Source organism: Mauremys reevesii, linkage group 16 (assembly GCF_016161935.1).
Source record: "Mauremys reevesii isolate NIE-2019 linkage group 16, ASM1616193v1, whole genome shotgun sequence".
NCBI classification, from domain to species: Eukaryota; Metazoa; Chordata; order Testudines; family Geoemydidae; genus Mauremys; species Mauremys reevesii.
Window position 1 is genome coordinate 34455302 of NC_052638.1, and position 22849 is coordinate 34478150.

A 22849-nucleotide genomic window follows, 5' to 3' on the forward strand; every position below is an offset into this window, starting at 1 on the left:
GAGTAATTCCATTTAACAGGGCTGCCCAGAGGATTCAGGGGGCCTGGGGCAAAGCAATTTCCGGGGCCCCTTCCATAAAAAAAAAGTTGAAATACTATAGAATACTATATTCTTGTGGGGGCCCCTGTGGGGCCTGGGGCAAATTGTCCCACTTCCCCCTCCCTCTGGGCAGCCCTGCCATTTAATGATCAAGAGATACTAGAAGAGCTGGTTGGAGAAACTTTGGTGTCAGAATACACGGTGCCATTAAAATTGACACACTCCACGAAATTGTGTCAGGTGCACAAAAATTTCATTTCCTGTTTCAACATTTTTGGATATGAATTGTATAGATTTTTCATTTTGAGATCACTTTCATTTTGTTTCTTAATTTTGTATGATCATAAAACTATTCTTTTAAAAGGTCAGAATCTAAACAAAATATTTCAATTTTGTCAAAACGAAATGTTTTGATTGACCTGGAAAAAAATTCCAGAATTTTCTTTCATGGGGAATTTTGAAATGTTCCATTTTTGTTCCTTTCAAAACCTCAAGATGTTTTCTGAAAGTAGCTTCTTCCCTCTGCACAGCTCTAGATATCAGCTTGTATTTGTTACTGATTGATATTTTGACCAGTTCATTGGCAAGGCAAAATATGTTTTGAATTGGAAATTCACAACATTTCTGGCTTAACAGAATTTTCTCTTGGCTTTGATACGAAGTTCAGTGTGAATGCAAGCCTCTCTTTCAGATTTCTAATCAGTGGACCAAGGACAATAAGTTCTAATTACTGAAGTGAAACATTAGTCATCACCTAGTCTTTGTGAAAGTGGCAACCAGTGGGAATGGCACTAAGGAGCCATCAAACTGATACTCTGTCATCCTTTTGGATTTAATAAAATGGGGAACTCTGCTGTCATGGCTATTTCATTCTCTCCCTAGATAAATACATGCAAATAAACCATGCCTTGTTTTCACTTAACGGACGGACTGGATATATTCTGCAGCCAGAAGGCATGCGAAATGAGGACTATGACCCAATGCCAAGCGAATCAAAGAGGAAATTGCAGATGCTTTTGACAGTGAGGGTAAATCTTTTCTTTTGTAAATATATTCTTACAAGTAGTAAAGGTCTATATGACTGACTACAAATAAAGCTATTGTATTTTCAGAGCAAGAGCTGTGACAAATTGATAAAACATACTTTGTTTAAATGTCAGTGTTTTAGGAATAAAACTAATTCTGCCACTTTCCCTGAAATGAAATAAGTTTCTCTCTGTCACGTCAATTAATATAGAACAGAAAAAAATGGAATGTATATGGTAACTATTAAAAATCAAATCAAATCAACTTACATTGAACTCCACCTTAGTTCTCATTAGAAAGATCTGATTAGAGACTGGTTAGCAACAGATTTATTAGTTCAGCAGGTTTCCAATTTGACAGAAATAGGTTTTTATAATGGAAAAAAAGAAACTAAGCCAGAAAAAAAGTTAGCTTTAACACAATAGGGGAAAATGCAGCTATTTTTGTACACTTCATCCTTTCAGAATCTCATTTTTCATTAAGAAAAAGAATTTATTGTTTGAAGATTACACTACAGTGGGTTCTGGCACCATCTGTAAATTGAACTTGTTTGTGTTCTCAGCTGCTATTCACTAAGAGAGATGTCTTCCAAAATAGCATATGTTTTATGAGAAATGATGGTAAGGAACAAACACACTGTAACCACTTCTCACTGCAGTTTGGATGATGACACGGGCTATAAAAGTAAAGCAAAAGAACAAATGCTTTTTAAAAAATGTAAGTGCTAAAAGAGTATAGAACCTCACTATTATCTCATCATCTTGATAGTGGAAATGTGGCAGTTGAAGTGAGGCATCTTCTGTATGTTCTGTGAAAGTGTGGTGTACAGAGCTGGATTTTCAGAACTAGTCCTCCATTTTTGCAGACACGTTTTTGCACCCATAATTATTTATCCTCATGATTTAGGTCACTTAGATGTTTGTCATTGATTTACAAGTGCATTTACCAGCGTGTGTAAGTAACCAGAACTGTGGTGACAAATAATTGCTTGTGCCAGATTACACCTGCAATTATTTGTGCTTGCAAAAATGGAGTCCCACTTAAAATTGGGCTGAAAATTTAATTTGGACTCTTGAACGCATATAAGCAAGAGAGAAAGAAAGATAAGAAAGAAAGAGAGAGGGGTTGTGTGTGTATCTATATATTGCATCCAAAAAAAATCTACCTTGAAAGATGTTCAGATTGCAAAGACAAGCACACACAAATCAGGAAATGCCAGAATTATGTTTGCCTGTGCAACTCTGATTTAGGCCCCTTGTGTATACATTGTGGTACAGTCTTTAATTATATAGTCACATACTATTTTTTCTATAGACTCTCACCTCATTCGGTGAATGGGTAGTTATTCAGTATTCATTTTCCCCTCCTCATTCAGTATGTGGCCCCAGGTCTTATTACCACATACTGTACAAACCGTATCTGAATACAGAATTAATGTCTTTATGGGTGTTTCTGAGATGCTCTCACCATAGTATCTGAGTGCTCCACAAACACAAATGAATGAATGAATCATCTCAACTCCCCAGTGAAATTAGGTAGGGGAACTGAGGCACAGAGAGATTAAGGCCAGAATTGTCAAAAGGGTCCATTGAATTGGGTGTCAATTTTGAGACAACTGGGGCCTGATTTTTCAGAATATTTAGAATTTTTATAGCACTTCACATTCCCAGAGCACAGCTCCAGTCAAATTCAGTTGCAGTCATGAGCACTCAGCACGTTTGCAAATCAAACCCCAAGAGTCTCATGTTTAGCATGCAGAAAATGAATACCCGATTAGTGACCAACGGTTGGCCACTTGCTTAGCATCACATAGGCACTCAGTGGCACGGACAAGTATAGAATCCAATTACCTAGGGTGGCACTCCATTTCCTTAACCATGAGATCATCCTTTCTCTTCCTGCAATCCCCCACCTCATTTCTTCCAATGACAGTAACAAATGAGGCAGAAGAGCTACTGACAGCCACCTCCTTTGCTACAGAACCCTGATTCATTCCCAGAACATCGTCCACCCTCTGCACTCCCTTTCCTCTTATCCATTTTTCACTCCTCTGCATCTTTATCAGGCACCTTCCACCTTCTACACCATGATGCCTGCAGGGGAGTATTGAGAGCACAGGAGGTACAGCCTCCCTGCTCTCAGTTTCTGTGTCTGGTGTCACAGTGGCCCCTTAGCAGTTGGGAAGAGCAATTGTAAGCAAAGTCCTGCTCAGCCTTCCCGCAACCCTTTGCTTGCTCTGTAGGGAAGGCACATGCTGTCTAGTTGGCACATAAGAACTGTGAGGGGATGGAGCATGCCCAGTACAGACAGAATTACTGGACAATTTAGCTGCTTAATTCTAACGAGTCTGTTCTGAACGTGTTATTTTTTTCGGAGGCTTATAACTTGGCCATATTGGCACATATTTTCACAAGGATGTCAATGGGCACCTCCCTGACAGCAGGAAAACCCCTTGTCAAATTTCAAGTCCCTGCTCCAGAGCGGAGTTGCTAGAGCTTCTTAATGAAATGGTTAGAAAAGGTTTGTTGCTTTTTTTTTCCATATGGACAAAACATCCTATTTTTCCCCTAGTCTCATTTCGGAAATGGCTGAATCATTTTAGCTGAAAATTAAAAATAAACAAACAAGCCATTCCTCTCTATCAGCCTGAGGCAGATACTCAGCATGGAAAATTTTAGCTTGAATGCTTTAAGCTTGGCGTTAGGCAAAGTTGTAAGCAACTGAAAACAGGATTTTACATTGGAAAGTGATACGTGTGCATTTGTAAATATATACATTTCTACACACATATCTACCTACCTAGCTATACTGGAGAGAGAGTGCATATATGCATGCTCTCTTGAGGACTATTTGATAAGAAAAATAGTTGTCTTTTTTTCAGTGGCACTGTTTAATAGTTCTGTAGACCAGTAACAGTACATAAATTGCAGTGCCAAGTTTTTTTTTCAAATATTGGTATAACCTATTGTCCCTTTATAGGTTTTAGGTGCTCGCCATCTGCCTAAACCTGGCAGAAGCATTGCCTGTCCATTTGTAGAGGTGGAAATTTGTGGGGCCGAATGTGATAATAGCAAGGTCAAGACGACTGTTGTGAGTGAGTATCTGCACAACCTTCTGGGTGGGAGTGGAGTTATACTTGCAGTGCACTAAATAAAATTGGTAGAGGACATTCTTCATGCATGCTATCTATAATTAAGGTTAAAATTTTGTCACGGTTATTTTTAGTAAAAGTCACGGACAGGCTGCAGGTTATAAACAAAAATTCACAGATGCTTGTGACTTGTCCAACTTTTATTAAAAATAATGGGTGGGGGGAGGGGTTGACAACCCTGGGCTGAAGCAGAAAATGTCATGGAGGTCTCTGAAAGTCATGGAATCCGTGACTTCCATGAAATATTTTCATTATCTATAAATTACAAACATCGTATACCAGAAGGATAAGGTGACTTTATTGCTCTTAACCACTGATTTATGTAATAATACCCTAGTGCTTGCCTCAGAACCAATTAATTTTAGAACCTTCACTATGTGTCAAAATCAGGCAGAAAAACATGCAAGTGTTAAACTGTGTTAGGTTCATAATAAGGTGCATTTCTGTTAAGTTTCTGGCTGAGTGTAATTTCCATATTTTTAAATTGCTTGGTAAGTTGAAAGTGTCTCTGAAGATGCTATATGCAGTGTTGAGAGCTCAGTGTAGCTTGAAAGCTTGTTTCTTTCACCAACAGAAGTTGGTCCAATAAAAGATATTACCTCACCCACCTTGTCTCTCTGAAGATGCTAGTCAATTTCTGAAGGTGCCCTCCAAGCAGAAAGATTCTAAGGTCCTGAGGCTATTATAGTTAGGTTTGAGTTCAAAGATTAGATAATTTCTTTGGAGAGATCTTGGACAAGAAGGGTGGTGATACAGCAATGGAGCATGCAAAGTACTGTCCACTTGATCCAGAGCCCAACAAAGTCAAGGAAATACCCCCACTGATCTCATGGAGCTGTGTTTGCAAATGAGGTTCATTTACTAAATGTATCTGTGTGGGACAAAGTTACACTAAAAGCCAAACAGGGGTAAGAATTTTAAATGTGAGGGTCCTACTCCACGGTTTTTCTTACTTTAAGCCATCTGATTGGCTGTCTATTTTATTGCCTGATTTTGGCATTTCTAGATGCACTGCTGTTTCTCTGTGACAGAGGAGGCCGTGCAAAATTTGGGAGTGGAATGAGTGCAGACTGTTCAGTAGAGAGCTGCACCAGTAGGGGAACCACAGTGTTCCCCAGAGAAGAGTATTTTGACCTTTATATTTTGTACTGGTGATCAACCTTGAGAACCAGATTTTCAGCCTCCAGCACACATGCAGATGACCCCACAAAACTCCACCAATGAGTATGCAAACTGGATAGTCGCACATCTGTCTACTTGGTATGTTTCATGCTAGTGTCTGTTTTTAAGCTCAGACCTGGGCCTTCTTTTTCATTAATGCGTGGCAAGCAATTCACCTTTTAAAAATAGATGTCCAGGGAGGTTTGTTTATATTAAATATGAAGAAATGTATTTAAATTTAGATTTTTTTCAATAGATTTTTTTCTTCCCCAAGAACTTCTTGAGTGGGCATCCAAAAACAGGTGGGATAAGGAATTTCAGACTTCATGTATAATCCCAGCATGTGCCCCTGGATATACACTTGTATGTGCATGAAGGGAAGTGATTGCATCGTAGCACAAAAGTTTTCTTTTCGTTCCAGATGACAATGGCCTTAACCCAGTTTGGGCACCCTGTCCGGAGCAAGTGAAGTTTGAAATTTATGATCCTAACCTAGCGTTTCTGCGCTTTGTTGTTTATGAGGAGGATATGTTCAGTGACCCCAACTTCTTAGCACATGCCACTTTCCCCATCAAAGGAATCAGATCAGGTAAAGATCAATAGGGTGTCATAAAGTGTTAAGCAAGAAACATGGTCTTTAGAACTGCTAGTACTGCGCATTTGCTCTCAAAACTTAGGTAGTAAAGGGTCCATCCTGCTGCAACACACCTTGGGAGATAGCTACTTTGAACTGAAAATACCACACCCTCCCTCTGAACTAGGATGTCAGGCGTGTTGGAAATAATCTTTTAAATGAATCACCCACCACCAAATTTGTTTTTCATTCTTTCTGCAAGAAGAAAGAGTTGCATAGAACCAGTTGTATCAGCAACGAGAAAGTGAGTATGGAACTACCTATTACTGCAGTATGATCAGTTTCACAGTGGGAAGTAAAGGCAGCCCCTGCATTCTTGGTCCCACTAGTTTGAGACTGATGGATTTAAATCTGACCCTCCGGATTAGGAGAGAGCAAATGCCAAAAAAAGGATCTATGTTCTCCACCCTGCCCAACACCCAGTTATAGGTTTATTTTGGAGAGGTAACAGTATCAGCGGTGCAGTGTTTGTGCCTACCTTCTAATGATTTCATTATGGAATGATTACTGTGATTTAATTAATTTTGCCACAGTCTCCATTTCATTAATGTGATCGTGTGCCCAGAATGAGTTCTGGAGAGATCACTTCTTAAGATTTTTCTGCTATCTTGAGTTCTACCTTTGCTTTTTTAGCTGATCCAAATGTGGGCATCCCTTGAATTAACTTCTGATTTCTCCAGACCTGGTTTGATTTGCAGGGCTGTGGGAAAACTTCATCACCCCATCTCTGCCTGCTGCTTCCTTGTAAACTTCAAAGATCTGCCTGCTCCAAGGAATGGAGCAGAGTGGAAGGATCTACCCAGTGCCATGCATGCTTGCCCCCAACTGCAAGCAACTCTTCCTCCTTTACTTTAATTACCTCTGTGTTCCCTCTCCCCAGGTTTTAGGTCGGTACCTCTCAAAAATGGTTACAGTGAAGATATAGAGCTGGCTTCCCTTCTGGTTTTCTGTGAAATGCAGCAAGTTCTGGTAAGTGCAAAGCCACTTCCTGTGTGTTCCACTTTCCTCATCACTTCCGCTACGCCCAGAGCATGGGTCAGTGAATTCTTTGTGGTAACCAAGAGGTGACAATTCAGCTTGTATATTTCTACCTGATACTGTGTGACCCTTAAGTCTTTCATACTGGTTCCTGAATGTTCATTAACCTGAATTCAGTTGCTCGCTGTCTGGGTGGAGAGATTTCTCACTCTTTTTAACGCAACAAAGAGTCCTGTGGCACCTTATAGACTAACAGATGTATTGGAGCATAAGCTTTCGTGGGTGAATACCCACTTCGTCAGACACATGCGTGGGTATTCACCCATGAAAGCTTATGCTCCAATACATCTGTTAGTCTACAAGGTGCCACAGGACTCTTAGTCTGGATCTGTAAAAAGCAACAAACACGGCTACCCCTCTGATACTTGACACTCTTTTAAAGAATGTTCTGCTCACGCAGCAGCATTGCTGCTGGCCTCCTTGATTGGAATGAAACCAGCTAGAATTTAATTCTCTGGCAGTAGGAAAGAGCCCTTCTCAAACTTATATGCCCCACTTGGAGGTAAGACTCGCTAATATTGAAGCCTCACTTGGCAGTAGATACTCAGGACAGAATATAGTCCTTCTCCGGTCTTCAGAATCAATCTCTGGAAAAAACAGAAGGCTTTGCCAAAAGCAAAAGTAAAAACAATAATTGACAGTATTTTATAAAAACCAGAGACACAGCACTGGATCCCACTGCAGATAAACCTGCCTCGTTTAAGCCTTCACAGAACATCTGTTTGTTTGAAACACTAAAATTTTGTGTGCACATAATCCTTTTCTTGGAAAAAAAATTACAAATCCTTAGTCACGGAATCAGCCAGGCAGGTGGGTGAGCCACAAGCAATTAATTACTATTGGTACCCAAAGTTATTGCATACAGTACTTTAAACTAGACCCATCCTGTCTAGTTAGCACTCTCTCCACCGTCCAAATTTTCAAGTCACAATTCTTCAGGCTTGACAGACACTGTATGAAACAAGTGAGATGCTAGGGACTCAAATTGATCTCCCACATACTGCATATTTCAGAGGAAAAAAATACTCTGTTTCTACTTTACATTGGTGTAAGCCCATTGGAGTTGATAGTGACTCCAAACACATGCTGCTGTAACTGACACCAGGATCTGGCCATTGCATTTGTTACAGCAGCACACTATGTGCTTCTCGTCAGTATTGGGTCTCTGGAGGGATTTAGTCCTGCAGCTACGTGGACGCTGAACTGGAAGGTATTGCACTTACAGTCATGCTCAGTTTCACAGGAGAAGCATCAGATTGGGAAGAGTTGGGAAACACCCTTTTCCAAGTTGTGTAGAAAGTCTCACGAGACCCCCTGTGCAATGACTGTACGCAATCCTGTCACAGCTTCTTGGCAGCCATTGTAGCTTTCCATTACCCACTGGAGAAGGGATAGAAAAGAGGAGTTGCAATGAGGGGGTCTGAGGGGAAATAAGAGGAATGCAGGATCATGACGGGGAAGGAAGGATCCCGAGGGAGAAAAGGGGCCATAGGTGAGGGATCGCAAGGGGGGAGAGGGTCATAATATGAGACTTGTGTATATAAATAAATATAATGTATATCCTTTAAAAAAAGTTTTTAAACATGTAAGGTTTCAAATCCCATTGGGATGAGCCTGGCATAGAAGGCTAGATAAAACTTTGTGTTGCCACCTCCTACAAACCCCCCACCGATAGTGACTCAGTGCCTTACAAGGTGATATCCATACACAACATGTAAATATGCTGAGAATCTCTGGTGTCTGGGATTTTCTTCAAAAAATCCAACTCATTATTTGCCTGGGGCAGTAGTGTCTTTTAAAGTGTTGTTCAGAGCAGCTGTGCACCTCCCAACCTTCTCAACAGCAAGTCCTTTGACTATAGCACATCTCACAGCCTCAGTCCCCTTCCTTCCAGTGTGGTAAACCAAAATTTATATGCAACGCAAATGTATATTTACAATGATGAAACTTCAGGATGCTGATGCAGTGGCGGGAGAAATTTAAAAGATTTTTTTTTTTGACAGTCTATAGCGAACAAAGACTTACTATGGTCATTAAACTTTTAGAACCTTTGCCAAACCAATCTAGAAGTATCATAAAAATGATCAAGGTCTTTTCCATCTGTTATGCTGCTTTTAAAAAAAAATCCTCCATAAAATGTTATAGTTTAATAACTGTTTATACAGAAATCCCATCTGCATACACTTGGAGAGAAAATCTAAAATTATGAAAGGGCTTGCAGATGGTTTTGAAATTTGTTGAGACATAGAGATGCAAAAATGTTGTAACAGTGTGTAAATTATCATGTTAGCCCTTATCCAGGTCTTACTGAAATTAACTGGAGTCTTTTCATATAGTCTGGAAATGTAAGTGTATTAAGAAAGTTTTTAAATTTAGAAGCATGTCTTATTTGCTTGCAAATTTGATTTACTTGCTGTGGAAAGTATGACTGGTTTTGAAGCATTTTTGGATTATAATCAGTTTAGCTGGCATTTGTGTTTTTAACAGGAATTCCCAGTGTCCACTTTAATCTTACTTTTGAAATCAAGCGTTGGTGGATATAGTTATTTGTGAGAATAAATGAGGGCATGTAGATGTCTAAGTGATCAGCAATTGGCCATTTGCATGTCTTCATTTATGACTGAAGGAGGCAAGGTTGGTTCCCTTTAAAAACGAGACCCTTTATTCCATATTTATAAAATGCATAGTTTGTAGGGTAGAGCAGAGAGGCTGTGCTTCAGCTCCTTGACATCCCCAGAGAGGGAGCTGCAGCAAGGTTTCAGCTGTAGTGCAGGGGGTTGGGGAGGTGGGGGGTGGGGTGGGGTGGGGGAGGGGTGCGTGATTTTACAGTTTGCTAACCCGGTAAGCATATTGCGAAGCCCATCCATTGTTTTAGGTATCTGGGGAGCCAGTGGGCTGAGGGGTGAAAGGAGCTTGATTATTAGTATGTCTGCTGTAACAGTGCCTTGCTTACTGGTTGCATGTTTCTTTGTTGGTGTGGGATGTTTTGATATTAGTGTGGAATTTAAGACCCCAGTCCTGCCAAGATTTACACAGATGGGTAACTACACAGATGAGATTACGCATGTGCATAATGTTTTAAAATAGTCCATAAATAGTTCCTAGGGTCAAAGGGTGTTCTGTGGTTTCCTAACTGTTTGTTTTGTGAAGAGTTTTGAGAGCTCTTTTTATAGAAGACAACATCCAAGTACAAATGCAAATTAAAGGCCTAATCCTGCAAACACTAAGGGTAAGTTTACACTGCAGCTGGGATCCCTCAGCCTGGTAGACAGACCCGCTCTAGCACAGTTCAAACTAGCATGCTAAAAATAGCAATGTGGACGTAGTGGCTCTAGTGGCAGCTTGAAGTCTCCAGCCCACCTGACCCCCTGGGTCTGGGTGGCTGGCCCGAGTCTCTGCCAAAGCTGCAACCTCTGACTTTAATTTTAGTGTACTAGCTTGAGTCCCACTAGCCAAGTGTATCTGCTGGGATTGGGAGGCTCATTCCTGGCTGCAATGTAGACATATCCTAAGGGGCAGATGCTTCGCTGGTGTAAACTGTCATAGCTGCAGTGAAGTCAATAGAGCTATGACAGTTTACACCAGTGAAGGATCTGCCCCCCTAGCCATAGTACTAACGGCCGTGAATGGTCCCGTTTAATGTTTGGTGTTTGAAGAATCTGACCTTTCCTTTGCAGTTTAATAAGAAACTCCATTGGAAGCAGACTTAGTAATAAGCCCCATCCTTGGTAGTGTTTGCATACTGGGCTCTGTCAGATGTAACCTTCAAAAATTAAAATTTCTTTCCAGTGTTTCAAGACTATTAGAAGATAACTGCAGTCATAACACACAGCTTCCTCCCCTTCTTTCCTCAGCATGCCTGTATACTTCATGGAATGCTTTCTCTGTAATCCATTTATTTCTCACTGATCACCATGATGTGTGAATGCCTTACTTTTTTTAAAAAAGCTAATTTTTATGAGCAGCTTCTTTTTTTCAGTTTTCTCAGTTATTTATTTTGTTTCCAGATGTGTCTTTTATAAAAATGAATTTACAAACTACTTTTTAGAAAAATCAAGGAACAATAGCTTGTGTAAGATGTTGAATTGGTTTCTTATGTTCTTTTCCTCTTGAAGGAAAGCGAAGAGGAGCTTTATTCATCGTGTCGGCAGCTTCGGAAGCGCCAAACAGAACTGAACAACCAGCTGTTCCTGTATGACACTCACCAGAATTTAAGGAACCCTAACAGAGATGCCTTACTAAAAGAATTCAGTGTGAATGAGAACCAATTACAAATGTACCAAGAGACATGCAGCAGGAGGTAGGTTGATCCCCTTTATTCTGCCCAGGGCCCTCCCCAAAAGGCTCCTCATATCTAAGAGGTCCTGTATGGCTTCATTAAGATAATTTCTGACCCACTTGGCTTGGATCAGAAGCCACGCTTCACTCTGGTAAAGGGAGTTTGAGCTGCCACTGAACCAGAATCCGGCAGCCCATGACGATGAGTCTCTTGGTCCCAGTGACTCACTGAATGCCACAATCTTTGGAGCTTAGACCCTTCCCTACCATCCAGCTTAAACAGCCAAATAAATTACCCACCATAAAGACTACATTGTGACATAAACATACTGGAACATGTGGGTCCAGAACATAGTTCTGGTATGACCTAAATACCAATGAAAATGCAATGGTTTGTCTTAGCGACAACATGGAACTGTCACTTAAATACCCAGACTCTATCCTAAGGAAAAAAAAACCCTTGCCCTAAGCCTTGCCCCAGCTCATGGCTGGGTACAGGGAGAACAGGATGGATGGATCTTTGCTCCTCCCTCAGCCTAAAGTGGGGAGAGGGGTCAAATCCTTTCCTCCCAGCCAATCAGAGGCCAGTCTTTCATGTCTCTTTAGAACCAGAGAAGTGACCAATGCCACAGCTCAATGCACAGCCAGGTTATGATTGGGCAGTAGGAGCAAGGTGCCACTGGCATTCATCCAAAGAAAACTCAGCTGGCAACTATCCTACCACCCTGTGAGTCTGTGGTGGAGCTAAAGGTGGGAAGCTGAGGTTAGTTAATATTATGGGCTAGTGGTAGGAGCAAAGGATTGGGAGTTGGGATTCATGAGTTCTATTCAGAAGTCCACATAACTTCTGTGTACTGGTGAGTCTCTGTGTTCTGTGGGGACGATATTTACTCACTTCCTTGGGGTATGGTGTGTTTGAGATTCCTGGATGGAAGGTGCTGTAAGTATATGTTGTGATAATTATAAGCACACCCCAAGAGACACTTATCTTGTAGCAAACTGTGTGGAAATTGGAATATTTGGGGACCAAATATTTAAAGATGGGAAAATGGATGTTCCTACAAGGACCAGCATTTCAGCCTGCAAATAGAGAGAGAAGAAAGTAATTCATGTGTGCATTTTTGTGGGAATGTCCATGATATTGTTCTTTGAATTTTTTGGCTCTTTTTTTAATACAGTATGGCACTTCAATCTTTGTATACATATATATATTGTTACTGTGTTCAGATTTTAATTTAAAGAAAAGAAATGGAAGTACACAGCGTTGCTGTTACACTAGTTGCTGTATGGTGCTAAGTGAGTAGATCTTTGTATTTTTTCACAGAATACCTAGCAAAATTGTTGACTTTAATTTTCTTTTTCTTGAAGATTAAAGGAGAAGAAAGTCAGTAACAGCAAATTCTACTCCTAGAGAAGCTATTCCTTTTGGTGCACCTTTTAGAAAGCCACTCAGGAAGAGACATTAATTTACTCTGATCGTCATACTCAATGAAGGTCTCATCAGGCTGAATTTACTAAGAAGAAGAAAGATGGGTTTCCTAATATTTTCTTGTTATAGGAGGAACTATTTTCATTGTTGTTTAATTTATCTTCTGTACAAAGCATACACACAGTGCAGGCTAGATTTTCTGCATATTCAAGTTATTATTTGCATCCGGTATCACAAATCTTAGAGTAAGAAGGAAACTAGGGGTCAGCTTTTCACAGCTACAGGGTGTGCAGACAACGTGCATGCATTTGTGCAGGCCTAACTTACCCTTAAAAATTCCCAAAGTGCAAGTACAAATCATCTACAGTATTTGTGTGCACAGGACACAAGTTAGGCATTCTCAACTATTTGCACACACACACAACGTTAATAATCTGACTCCTTATGATTGACAGATAATAGGTTTAATTTATTAAATGCTGTAAAAGCACTTTTACAATATGATTGTGACATCAGATACAGCAGATTGTATCCCCCACACATAAAATATTCTGGGCAATGGATGGTTATGCTGTATTTTCTTCTGATAGATGTGTCTCGTTACATTTTTTAATACCAGTGAATGAGTTAATTTTCTAAAACTAAATGTACTCCAAGATTGTAGATGGGTTATTTGTTGGATTCTGTGAAAAACTTTAAAAAAGAGAAATATGACATTATTTTGTGTCACGTAAATCAGCTCCGTCAAGGCAGTGCAAGAAAATATTTTTAATACATAAGGTAGCAGCTATCCTTTCCTCCTAGGAAGGAAAGGTATTTTAAACTCCAGTTGGATAATTTACTTTGGTGTAACATGGTTTCTCATATCTTTCCAGCTGCTAATCTGGATACAAATGAATTGTTTGCAAACTATCCATCTGTAGTCTTGCAGACCTTCTTACAAGATAATGTCAAACAGTACTGTTTGTTTTTTTAATGTTGTCTGTTTTCCCAAAATATATTTAATCCATAACATAACTGTGCAGAAATACAGACAGATACATTATCCTTATGGCTTCAGTCGCTAGTAGGAACATAGAAGTTATAGATGGGGAAAAAAACCTATTAGATCAGGAAGTTTGTTTCTCTGCAAGAACAGAACAGTCTTTGGATGATGTATCCGATACCAGACATCTTAATATTTGTATGCATTGATTCATGTTAGCAGCACATTACTCATTAATAAGAAACGACTAGTCACAGTATCCATATGTGGGTGGAGTTTTGCAATCTATACGTTTGAATGTGCATTTCAAATAAGTACAGAAGATATTTCTTTTCTTCTAAGTAATTGCCCAAGGCTTAAAGTGATACATAAGTAGTGCTGGATCTCTCACCACTGAAAGCCTGTTTGGGTTTGGAATTCATTGCACAGTGAACTGCCTCAGTGGTTTTCAGTTTTCCTTGCTCCCCTTGCCACCACTTCTGCTGATCTGCTGTCTCAAGATTCATTTAATTGATTCTACTATGCATTCACAGATGATATTTCAAGGAGCACACTTGAGGTTTTAGTTATTCCAGAAAGACGGCCCTGTCTCATTTAATTTCCTATGAAAGTGCTATAGCAGAGAGTCAGGAAATACTAGGGTTGGGCTTTGAATTTCCCTCTGCATACAAACACCCTGAAGATGCGGGCTTCTCTTGTACATTTTTTGGAAATTAAATACCAGGTACCAAATCCAAAAGATGAGAGAGGAGAGTAGGTTAAAGGCAGCTCTCTACTTTTCTCCTTCTTGATAAGTCGAAAAACTATTCCGTCCACAAATGGAGTTGGGATGCACAACCTGGGACTAAAAAGAAAAGAACTTTTTGCACGTAGGTTCAGATTTCTTCCCCATCCTGCTTCCTGCCAAATCACCACCACAGACTGTGTTGTCTAGGGGCTGCCATGGGGGAGTTTGTTTGATGCCAGGCAGCCAATTAACAGGCAGGACAGGAAAGAGAAAATTCCAGAAATCCTTGCATGCCAGACCACTGCATGCCTGCAAAGTTCTTTCTTACAGGAAATCCACTTCCCTTAAAAAAAAATATATATATATATTTTAAATTTTATTTATTAAAAAAAAAAAGACACTTTGAGCAGCTCCCGGAGCCATATGTATGGTAACACCTTGGTAATGCCGTGTTCACATTTCTCAGGGAAGTATTTTGGGTATAGTGTTTTGACTGCTAGATCCTAGAGGTGAGAGATTCTCCTTGCAAAAGATCCCAATAATTTTCTACCAAAAATTCAAAACTAAATAAAAACATCAGCTGTGGTTTCTGGACATAAATTGTCCATGTGGCATAACTGTCCAGGCTTCTCTCATTGTTATATGCATTGCTGCCACAGAGCACCATGTGTATGATGAATCATATTGCTCTCTACTACTGCTGTGTAAATGTTTCTGAATTAGCACATTGCACCGCACTTCAAAGTGTCCCGTATAGATTCTCTGCACATGTGCTATGTTAAACTGGTTGTGAGAAGAGCCCTTAAATGTATGTTTACATTCAACTCATTTTACAGTGAGCTACTTTGCAAGAATCATTCTTCCCAAATATTGTACTATACCTGGAAGGAAAAGAGTTGCATTACCAATTTTGCAGGCATTCAAGGCCTGGTCAAAATTGAGCAATAGTTCTTTCTATCTTAGTTTCTTTCTATCCTAATGTTAGAACACTTTTACCCAAAAACCTCTAGATACTTTGCTGGTGTAAACTCCATGTCTGTTCTTTCATGGCTTTGAGGCTGTTATGATACTGTTGATATTGATGTATGTCAGATGTTGTTCACCCTAGAGGTGAAGTCTGACCAAGACAAAACTGAAGGCTGTATCTACTTGGAGGGACAGGAACCTTGATGTTCACCAAACATTAAATTAGGGAACGAATTTCTGCACATGCAGTTTCCTTAATTACACAGGAAAATGCCCTTTGCATTAGCACATGCAGTTACCTGCTCATGTGGTAAATTTTGTGTTACTTGGGGTCTTTCAATCAAGGCTGGAAGTCTTTCTAACAGATTGGTTCTAGTTCAGCTACTTGTTGCTGTGTGTGATGCAGGTGAAATCTGTAGCCTGGGTCATGCAAGATGTCAAACTAGATGATCTTTAAACTCTGCTGGCCTTTAAATCTATGAATATAGTTTACCTCCTCAGAAATAGTAGAAATTTACTGATTCTTATCACATGCCTATTTTAACCAATCAGGAGCCAAGATTTTCTTCTCCTATGTAACAACAGTGTTTATGGGCATGTCTACATAGCATCTGGCCTGAGCCTTCCAGCCCAGGTCCACAGACTCATGTCGATGGGGCTCACACTAGCTCTCTACAAATAGCTGTGTAGATGCTGCAGCTTGGGCTGGAGCTCAGAGCAACTGTGGCTTGGGCTGGGAAGCTTGCTTTCAGATTCAGTGCACACTTGCCCTATGTGCAACCTAAGCTGTTAGTTTGGTTTCAAGGAGTTCCAACTAGTTTAGTGCTAATCTACATTCCTAGGTCCCAAGCGCACGCTTAACTGAAGCATAGTTATTCCATTGACTTAATGGAAGTGCTTCTCTGGATTGGGATCTTAGTCCTTGGAATCAAACAAACCTCCCAGAGCTACTAAAGATAAGGATTTCTGCCATGTGTGTAAACCACCAATGCTTAGAACAACGTTCCTTGAGGATCATGTTATATATTGTTAGATTAAACAATCTGGTATATTGTTGAAAATGTGGGAACTTTTTCAGTAATTAGAAAATAATGAACATTTTTGAAGGAAAATGCATTTTTTTTTATTTTTATTTTTTAGCAGCAGAGGGTGTAAAAACCCAGTCAGTTCTCTGGGAACTGAGGTGGAGGTAATTGAAATTTAATTTATTTTTTTAAATAAATAAGTATATATGTGTATTAAAAGTGTGTGTATGTATGTAAGTGTGTGTGCGTGCATTGGTATCTGTTACTTTTGTGACAGGTTAAACAGCTGCCATAAATTCTCAATGAATCTCTAGTGTGTTAGTTTCTTATTTATAAATATCAGCCTCACTGCTTCATCTCTCTAAAGATGTTTTGAGAAGGAAAGAAGGGACACACGTCAAGTGTTGACATTATTTGAGGACTAGAATTTTAATGGCATCTCTTCTAAAATTTCAATAGATACTTTTTCAATTTGCAGCTGTACTTCCGATAATTCACATTTGGGAACATAAATAATATACTACATTTTGGAAACATTGTGGCACAGCATGCGAGTTAAAATACCTTAATTATCTCTACCCAGGTGCACAAGGAAAATAAAAAATGTGGCACTGGCTTAGATGAAGGATCATCATAAAACATTTGAAATGGAACAGCTGCAGCTGATTTTTGGGGATGTTTAAAAGTATTTTTCTTAATAAGCTGCAGGATTCCTATTTTGATTTTGAAAAGTGAAAGAGGCAGGGGGTCCCTCACTCCTTTCTGTTACCAGTCCTTTGCTCTATTTACTAGGAAGAGCTGGAAGACAGAAGAATTACTGACTATACCAAATGCTGATCTAGTATGGGCTAGCATATACAGTGCTTTTCATCCATAGATCACAAAGGGAGGTCAGCATCATTAGCCCTATATTACTCACATATAGCTAACTGGTTGTGGGAGTGGGTGAGCAGGCTATTTTGGGGGGCTGGGAAGAGGGTGTGTTCTACCTGTGCATGATGTGTCAGGAAAAGGGTCTGGAGCTAAAGGATCTGCCATTCTGTGGATCCACATGTCCTTCCACCTGCAGGGAGCAGACGGGAGTAGTGGCTATAGACCAGCTCCGTAGGCAAGCAGAGATGATTCCTCCTGCTTGTTTCTGTGCAGTTCTCCTGTATCCAGCTGAGCTCCATAGGCTGGTCAGGCACTGGGGATAGGCTCCTGGAGCAAATCATAAGCTTTGGGGTTTTTTTGCTTTGGTTTGTGTGCATTTTGTCTCACTGCATGAAAAGACTACCTTCCTCATTGTTCTGCTCATCCTGGATGAAGAGTCTGGACCTGATCCCAGAGCAATTACTCTTGCAAATAATCTAGTTGAAGTGATCCAGGCCTGCTCTTATATGTAATGGCTGTCACGGAGTGTAGGGGAGTCAGGCCCTGCACCCCCGGGCTCCCTGCCGATTCACCAGGACTCTCAGCCAGCCAGTAAAGCAGAAGGTTTATTTAGACGACAGGAACACAGTCCAACACTGGTCTTGCAGGCACAGATAACCGGATCCCCCCAGTTAGGTCCATCTTGGGGCCCCACAGCCCCCCTCGGGGATCAGAGCCCTCTCTCCCTGCTTCCCCTCCTTTCCCCAGCCAGCTCCAGTCTGCCCAACCCCCTCCGGCCCCTCCTCTCTGCTCAGCTTCTTTACCGGGCCAGGAGGTCACCTGACCCCTTTGTCTCCAACACCTTTAGCCAGCACCTTTGCAGGGAGGGGCCCGGCCATCAGTTGCTAGGCGACAGAACGTCAGGCATTTGGCTGCATGGACTTTTGCTGCTAGATACTTAGGATCTGTACCCAGCCCCCAGTAAGACCAGTCCCACTTCGTCACAATGGCTACAAGCAAACCAGTGCTATACATAATCTTTATCCAGACAGCCATCCAGGCCTTTTCACCCGTTAGAAATAATGTCACTGGTTAATCTTTCCACTCAAGATATTGGCACATCTCCCTGAGGTTCCCAGCAAAGTTGTCGTTGAGGCATTATAAACACACAGATTTTCATTGTCTGCCTCCAAGGCTCTGAGCCAAGATCCTCAAACACAGGGCACGACTTATTTTGCTGTTCTGGCCTCAGTGCTGCCTTCTAACATGGGCCAAAGACTGGAATCTCCTTGATCTTCCACTAAGAATGAATCCCTTATCTGGCATTGCCTAGCACTGGTTAAACTGAAAGTGGCAATGAAGAGCAAACCAGTACAGCCTATTTAGGCACAATAGCCTTTGTGACAATGCAGGAAGAACTCCCCTCAGTGCCTAGTCTTCATTTGGCATAGTAACCACTGGCACCAATTCCAGACCTATCCTCTGCTGCCAATGTCTGTCTTGGCACAGCACATCCTTACAGATGCCAGTGAAGGTAAAAGTAGGAAGAGAGAGAATCTCTCTGTAAGAGGGGCATAAGAAAAAGCGGAAGTGCCGTCCTTCTCCTTTGTACTCTGACCCATGAAGGATGTATAGAACCCTGCTGCATCTTAGCAAGGAAACCAGTACCCCCTGGTTTAAACACCCATTCCATGGGAGCTTATCACAGCCTCAGTGGCCTGGCTTAGGCAGGTGCCCCTTGGTGGAGATAAGCAAAGCAGCAACTTCAAGTTTGATGCGCACTTCCATCACATGCTGCTCCTTAGATGCCCAGTGTAGAAGAGCAGCGCTACAGCTCGTATTTAGCTAAGAACTCCTCAGCCACCATCCCCTAGGTGGAGCACTGGCTCTCAAAGAAGAAAAGTTATGGACTATCAGTGTTGCCCCTGTGGATTCGCGCTAGCCACCCACCTTCCCCTCAGAGCCAGAGTTCTATACAAGCTCTGCAGTCTAGACTATCAGGCGATGACAGAACTTAAACTGCTGGGGAATTTCTTTTAAACGTCAGAACTAGGGTAACTCCAGCTTCAGAATGAGACCATTTAAAATTTAGATTAAAAAGCCAAGTGTGAATTTGACTTGTCAACATAAAGGGCAGGAACAAAATTGTTGTTTGCAAAATTATGGATGTGAAAACATGTATTTCCCCCATGTAGTAAACTGAAAAATAGTCTACTCAAAAGTGCTGCTGTGAGTGGAATTCCAAGTTTATAATATAAAATGTTCATAGCTCCTCATATAAAAACATGAAGTCCCTTTGGGGGTGATACGTGCTAAGGAAACGATTGTAATACTTTTTTTAGAAGCTTGAATAACAATGGAATACAAAAATAAGTGTCAGCCAAAGGTAGCTGATTGAATGGTGTTTAACTGTTTGATGATACTGAGGCCCTCAGCTACTTAACACTTCAACCAACTGGTTCATTTTTAAATAAGCATTTTTTATAGTTGGAAAAATCTACAACTGTGAGCTTCTTCAAGCATTTTCTAATAGTAATTGCTACAGATTAGCCCACTGTATAGAAGTGTGTTCCAGAATAAGACATTACACATCTAATACGTTTAACCCATAAAAGCACCCCCAAAACTTCTAGTTCAGTTTTTAATTTTCTTCCCCCCTGTGTAAGCATACTGCTTGGTTAATAGCAAATCCACCCACTGAATCAAATCCTTCTGTAATGTAACTCCACTTAATTCAATACCAGAGATGAATTTGACCTCTGAATGAAGAGATGGCTGCACCAATGTTAGTTTGCAAATCATCAAACCTTCTGTTAGAGCTGAAGAACTTGAAGACCAGTTGTAAGGATTGGAACTAACGAATTTCCTGGATAAATTGGATTTACTACATGTTCCCTTTCTGTTTAACATGTGTGCCAGATCATTATGAGATGACCAAAAGTAACTCATGTGGTACAAACTCTTAAGCAAGATCTTGACACTAACTGATGGTTTATATTCCCAAGCCTGTTTTCAGACAATCCACCAATAATCAGAGTAGCTGATGATCCTGTCACGCTACCTAATTCACTGTTCCTATGACAGTAAGAGCTATTAGGGTAGATGATTGCCACACTGTCACACTGAAACAAGGTAAACAATAGATCTTATCTAGTATGACAAAATTGACTAATGTGCAGGGATTAACCACTTGGGCATATCTCAGCCTTTCTGATGTTAATCCTAATGGAAAAATTCCCTGTGTGAATTGGAATTAGAGTGAATTTACCACCCCCCTGTACATGAGGAAGCTTTAGGTATATCTATTTTAGATCCCGGCTCATTTTTGGTCAAGTCTGTGTGTACCAAAGGCTAGGAGTGGGCAATGTGTGAACTTTTCAGAATACAATTCCTTTGGACAAGGGTACAGGAATCTGCTCAGGAGCAAGGATCATGGGCATAATCCTCTCAATGTGAAAAAGGCCAAATTAAGACCATTGGTTATACACCTTGCAGCATGCTGCTATAACTGAAAACAAAGTGCCATTTGCAGTCATATTGAACTTCACACCCGATGTGTGACTCTCTGCTAAATGAAAGTGCGGTTTTACTTTGAGAAGAGGCTGTGCACAAAAAATGTCACACTTGTACTCAGCAGTTCCATTCTACTAGTATATTCACCACTCACACCTGTTTACCCTAGTGACACAAATGGATTGTTCCAGTCCTTTGCTCCAACTCCTCAAAACATGTGGGCTGGATTCTCTTCTTCTTATTATGCATCACCCATCAACTCAGCATCACCCTGTTCCAACCAGTTATACCTGTGCAAGCTGCTGAAAGCACTAATGGCATAACTGTAATACAATGGGATTGCAGATGTCTCTGGGGAATTTGGCCTGCAGAACCTTTATTTCTTGTGATGATAGGCAAGAAGGAAAGAAGCTTAACATTCAGCGTAACGGTTAAGAATGTAAGGGGCTCAGTTAGAAAGAAAACCTCATTCGATATGGAAGCACTGAGAGTCATATAGAAACCTGCAATGCCATTATTTCAATGTACAGCCTCGCGTTAATGTACAGTGGATTATATTATAAATATATACACAATTTTGTCATAAAAACACATCAATACTGTTAATCCATTTAAACTGAATAGTCCCTTCAGTAGACATAAAACAAACGTATTTCCTACCAATGCTAAAATATTCTGGTATGTATTATTACATTGTTCTGGAACATTTGAAACTGGCAAAGTTATTTTCATCACTGATAATGTATGCACTTCTTAAAGAGAACACAGTGGGATCTAATTTTATTTTAATTTTCAAGTACTTTGCATATTTTATCACCCTATAAAAAGAGCCCACGCTCAATGTTCAACATCTTTCAAACAGAGAGTGTTACTGCTGCTGGAAGCCATGAGAGCACCACTGCGGCCAACAGCAAGATCAACCCTCCATCCCTAATCAGATGTTTTACAGTATAGATTCTGAGCTTTCTTCCATGTCCCTGGGATTTAAACCACTCAACTACTTCTGTCAGACTAAACTGTTCAGGTTTGTACCCTAGCTCTTTCCTGGCCTTTTCCATGCTGAAATAATGTGTGACGCCCGTTTTGTAAACCTCGGTGCGCGTGAGAAGAGGCTGAAAATTATAAAGACGGCCTACAAGAAAATGGACCATTTCAGTTAGGAATGCAGAAAAATATACAAAGGAGAGAGGAAGACGAATGGTTGGGAATTGGTAACCCAAGCCTTCAACTAAAGGTCGGAAAAATTCAAAGTTGTTTATTGGCCTGCCATCTGAAATGAAGTAAGCTTGGCCAGCGGCTATGTGCCGGTTGGTGGCTTTGAGTGCCTCTGAAGCAAGGATATGAGCCTGAACTAGGTTATCTACATGGACAAATTCCACTAAACTCAGAGGGTCTCCATATACAAATTTAAACAATCCCCTTTCAACGTAGCTAACTATTCTTGGAAGATGCCTTTGCTCTCCGGGCCCATAGATGCCCGCTGGTCGGAGAGCACAGGTCCTTAACACACCTTTCCCTTCTCCAAGCTCTGTGTCATTTGCCTGCAGCACTTTCATCTCAGCTAAAGACTTGGTCCGGGAGTAGTGATCAGGATGAAGGTGAAGTGGTAGATAAGGCAGAGATTCATCCCCATTTTCTATAACTTGGCCCCCAAAGACTACATTGTATGTACTTGTATAAACCAGACTTGGCACTCCTGCTTTCCTGCAAGCCTGGATGATATTTTCTGTTCCTCTCACATTAACGTCTTCTATAAGTTTTCGGTTCAGCTGCTCCCTGCCAGACATTCCATAGGAAGCAATATGGAATACACAGATTACATCTCTGAGAGCTTTTTCCACTTCAGAGAGACAGCAGACATCCCCCTGTATGAACTTCACTCCCTCTGGCACAGCTTGGACCGGCTTCAGGACATCAAAGAGAATCACGTCAACTCCTTTTTTGTATAGGGCACAACCTAAACTAAAACATGACCAAGACCATATGTTACTACTATACATAGTGTAATGATACATGAAACATTTC

The 22849-nt window shown here is 40.7% G+C and overlaps 2 protein-coding genes across 16 annotated transcripts in view; one reads left to right on the forward strand and one right to left on the reverse strand.

Moving 5' to 3' along the window:
• The window catches only part of PLCG2 (phospholipase C gamma 2), a 118228-nt gene extending 102081 nt beyond the window's left edge, over positions 1-16147 (forward strand). For 5 of the 7 annotated variants that reach the window (XM_039503132.1, XM_039503131.1, XM_039503133.1 and 2 more), the window contains 6 exons: positions 922-1067; positions 4045-4159; positions 5799-5966; positions 6892-6980; positions 11165-11349; positions 12696-16147. In XM_039503132.1, coding sequence (XP_039359066.1) covers positions 922-1067; positions 4045-4159; positions 5799-5966; positions 6892-6980; positions 11165-11349; positions 12696-12738 — 746 coding nt within the window. In that variant the 3' untranslated portion in view covers positions 12739-16147. The other 2 variants (XM_039503137.1, XM_039503136.1) reach the window with 2 other exon arrangements.
• A 5298-nt stretch (positions 16148-21445) lies between these two features.
• The window catches only part of SDR42E1 (short chain dehydrogenase/reductase family 42E, member 1), an 88504-nt gene continuing 87100 nt past the window's right edge, over positions 21446-22849 (reverse strand). For all 9 annotated transcript variants that reach the window (XM_039503090.1, XM_039503092.1, XM_039503088.1 and 6 more), the window contains exon 3: positions 21446-22786. In XM_039503090.1, the coding sequence (XP_039359024.1) occupies positions 21679-22786 (1108 nt within the window). In that variant the 3' untranslated portion in view covers positions 21446-21678. The remainder of the gene's footprint in view (positions 22787-22849) is intronic.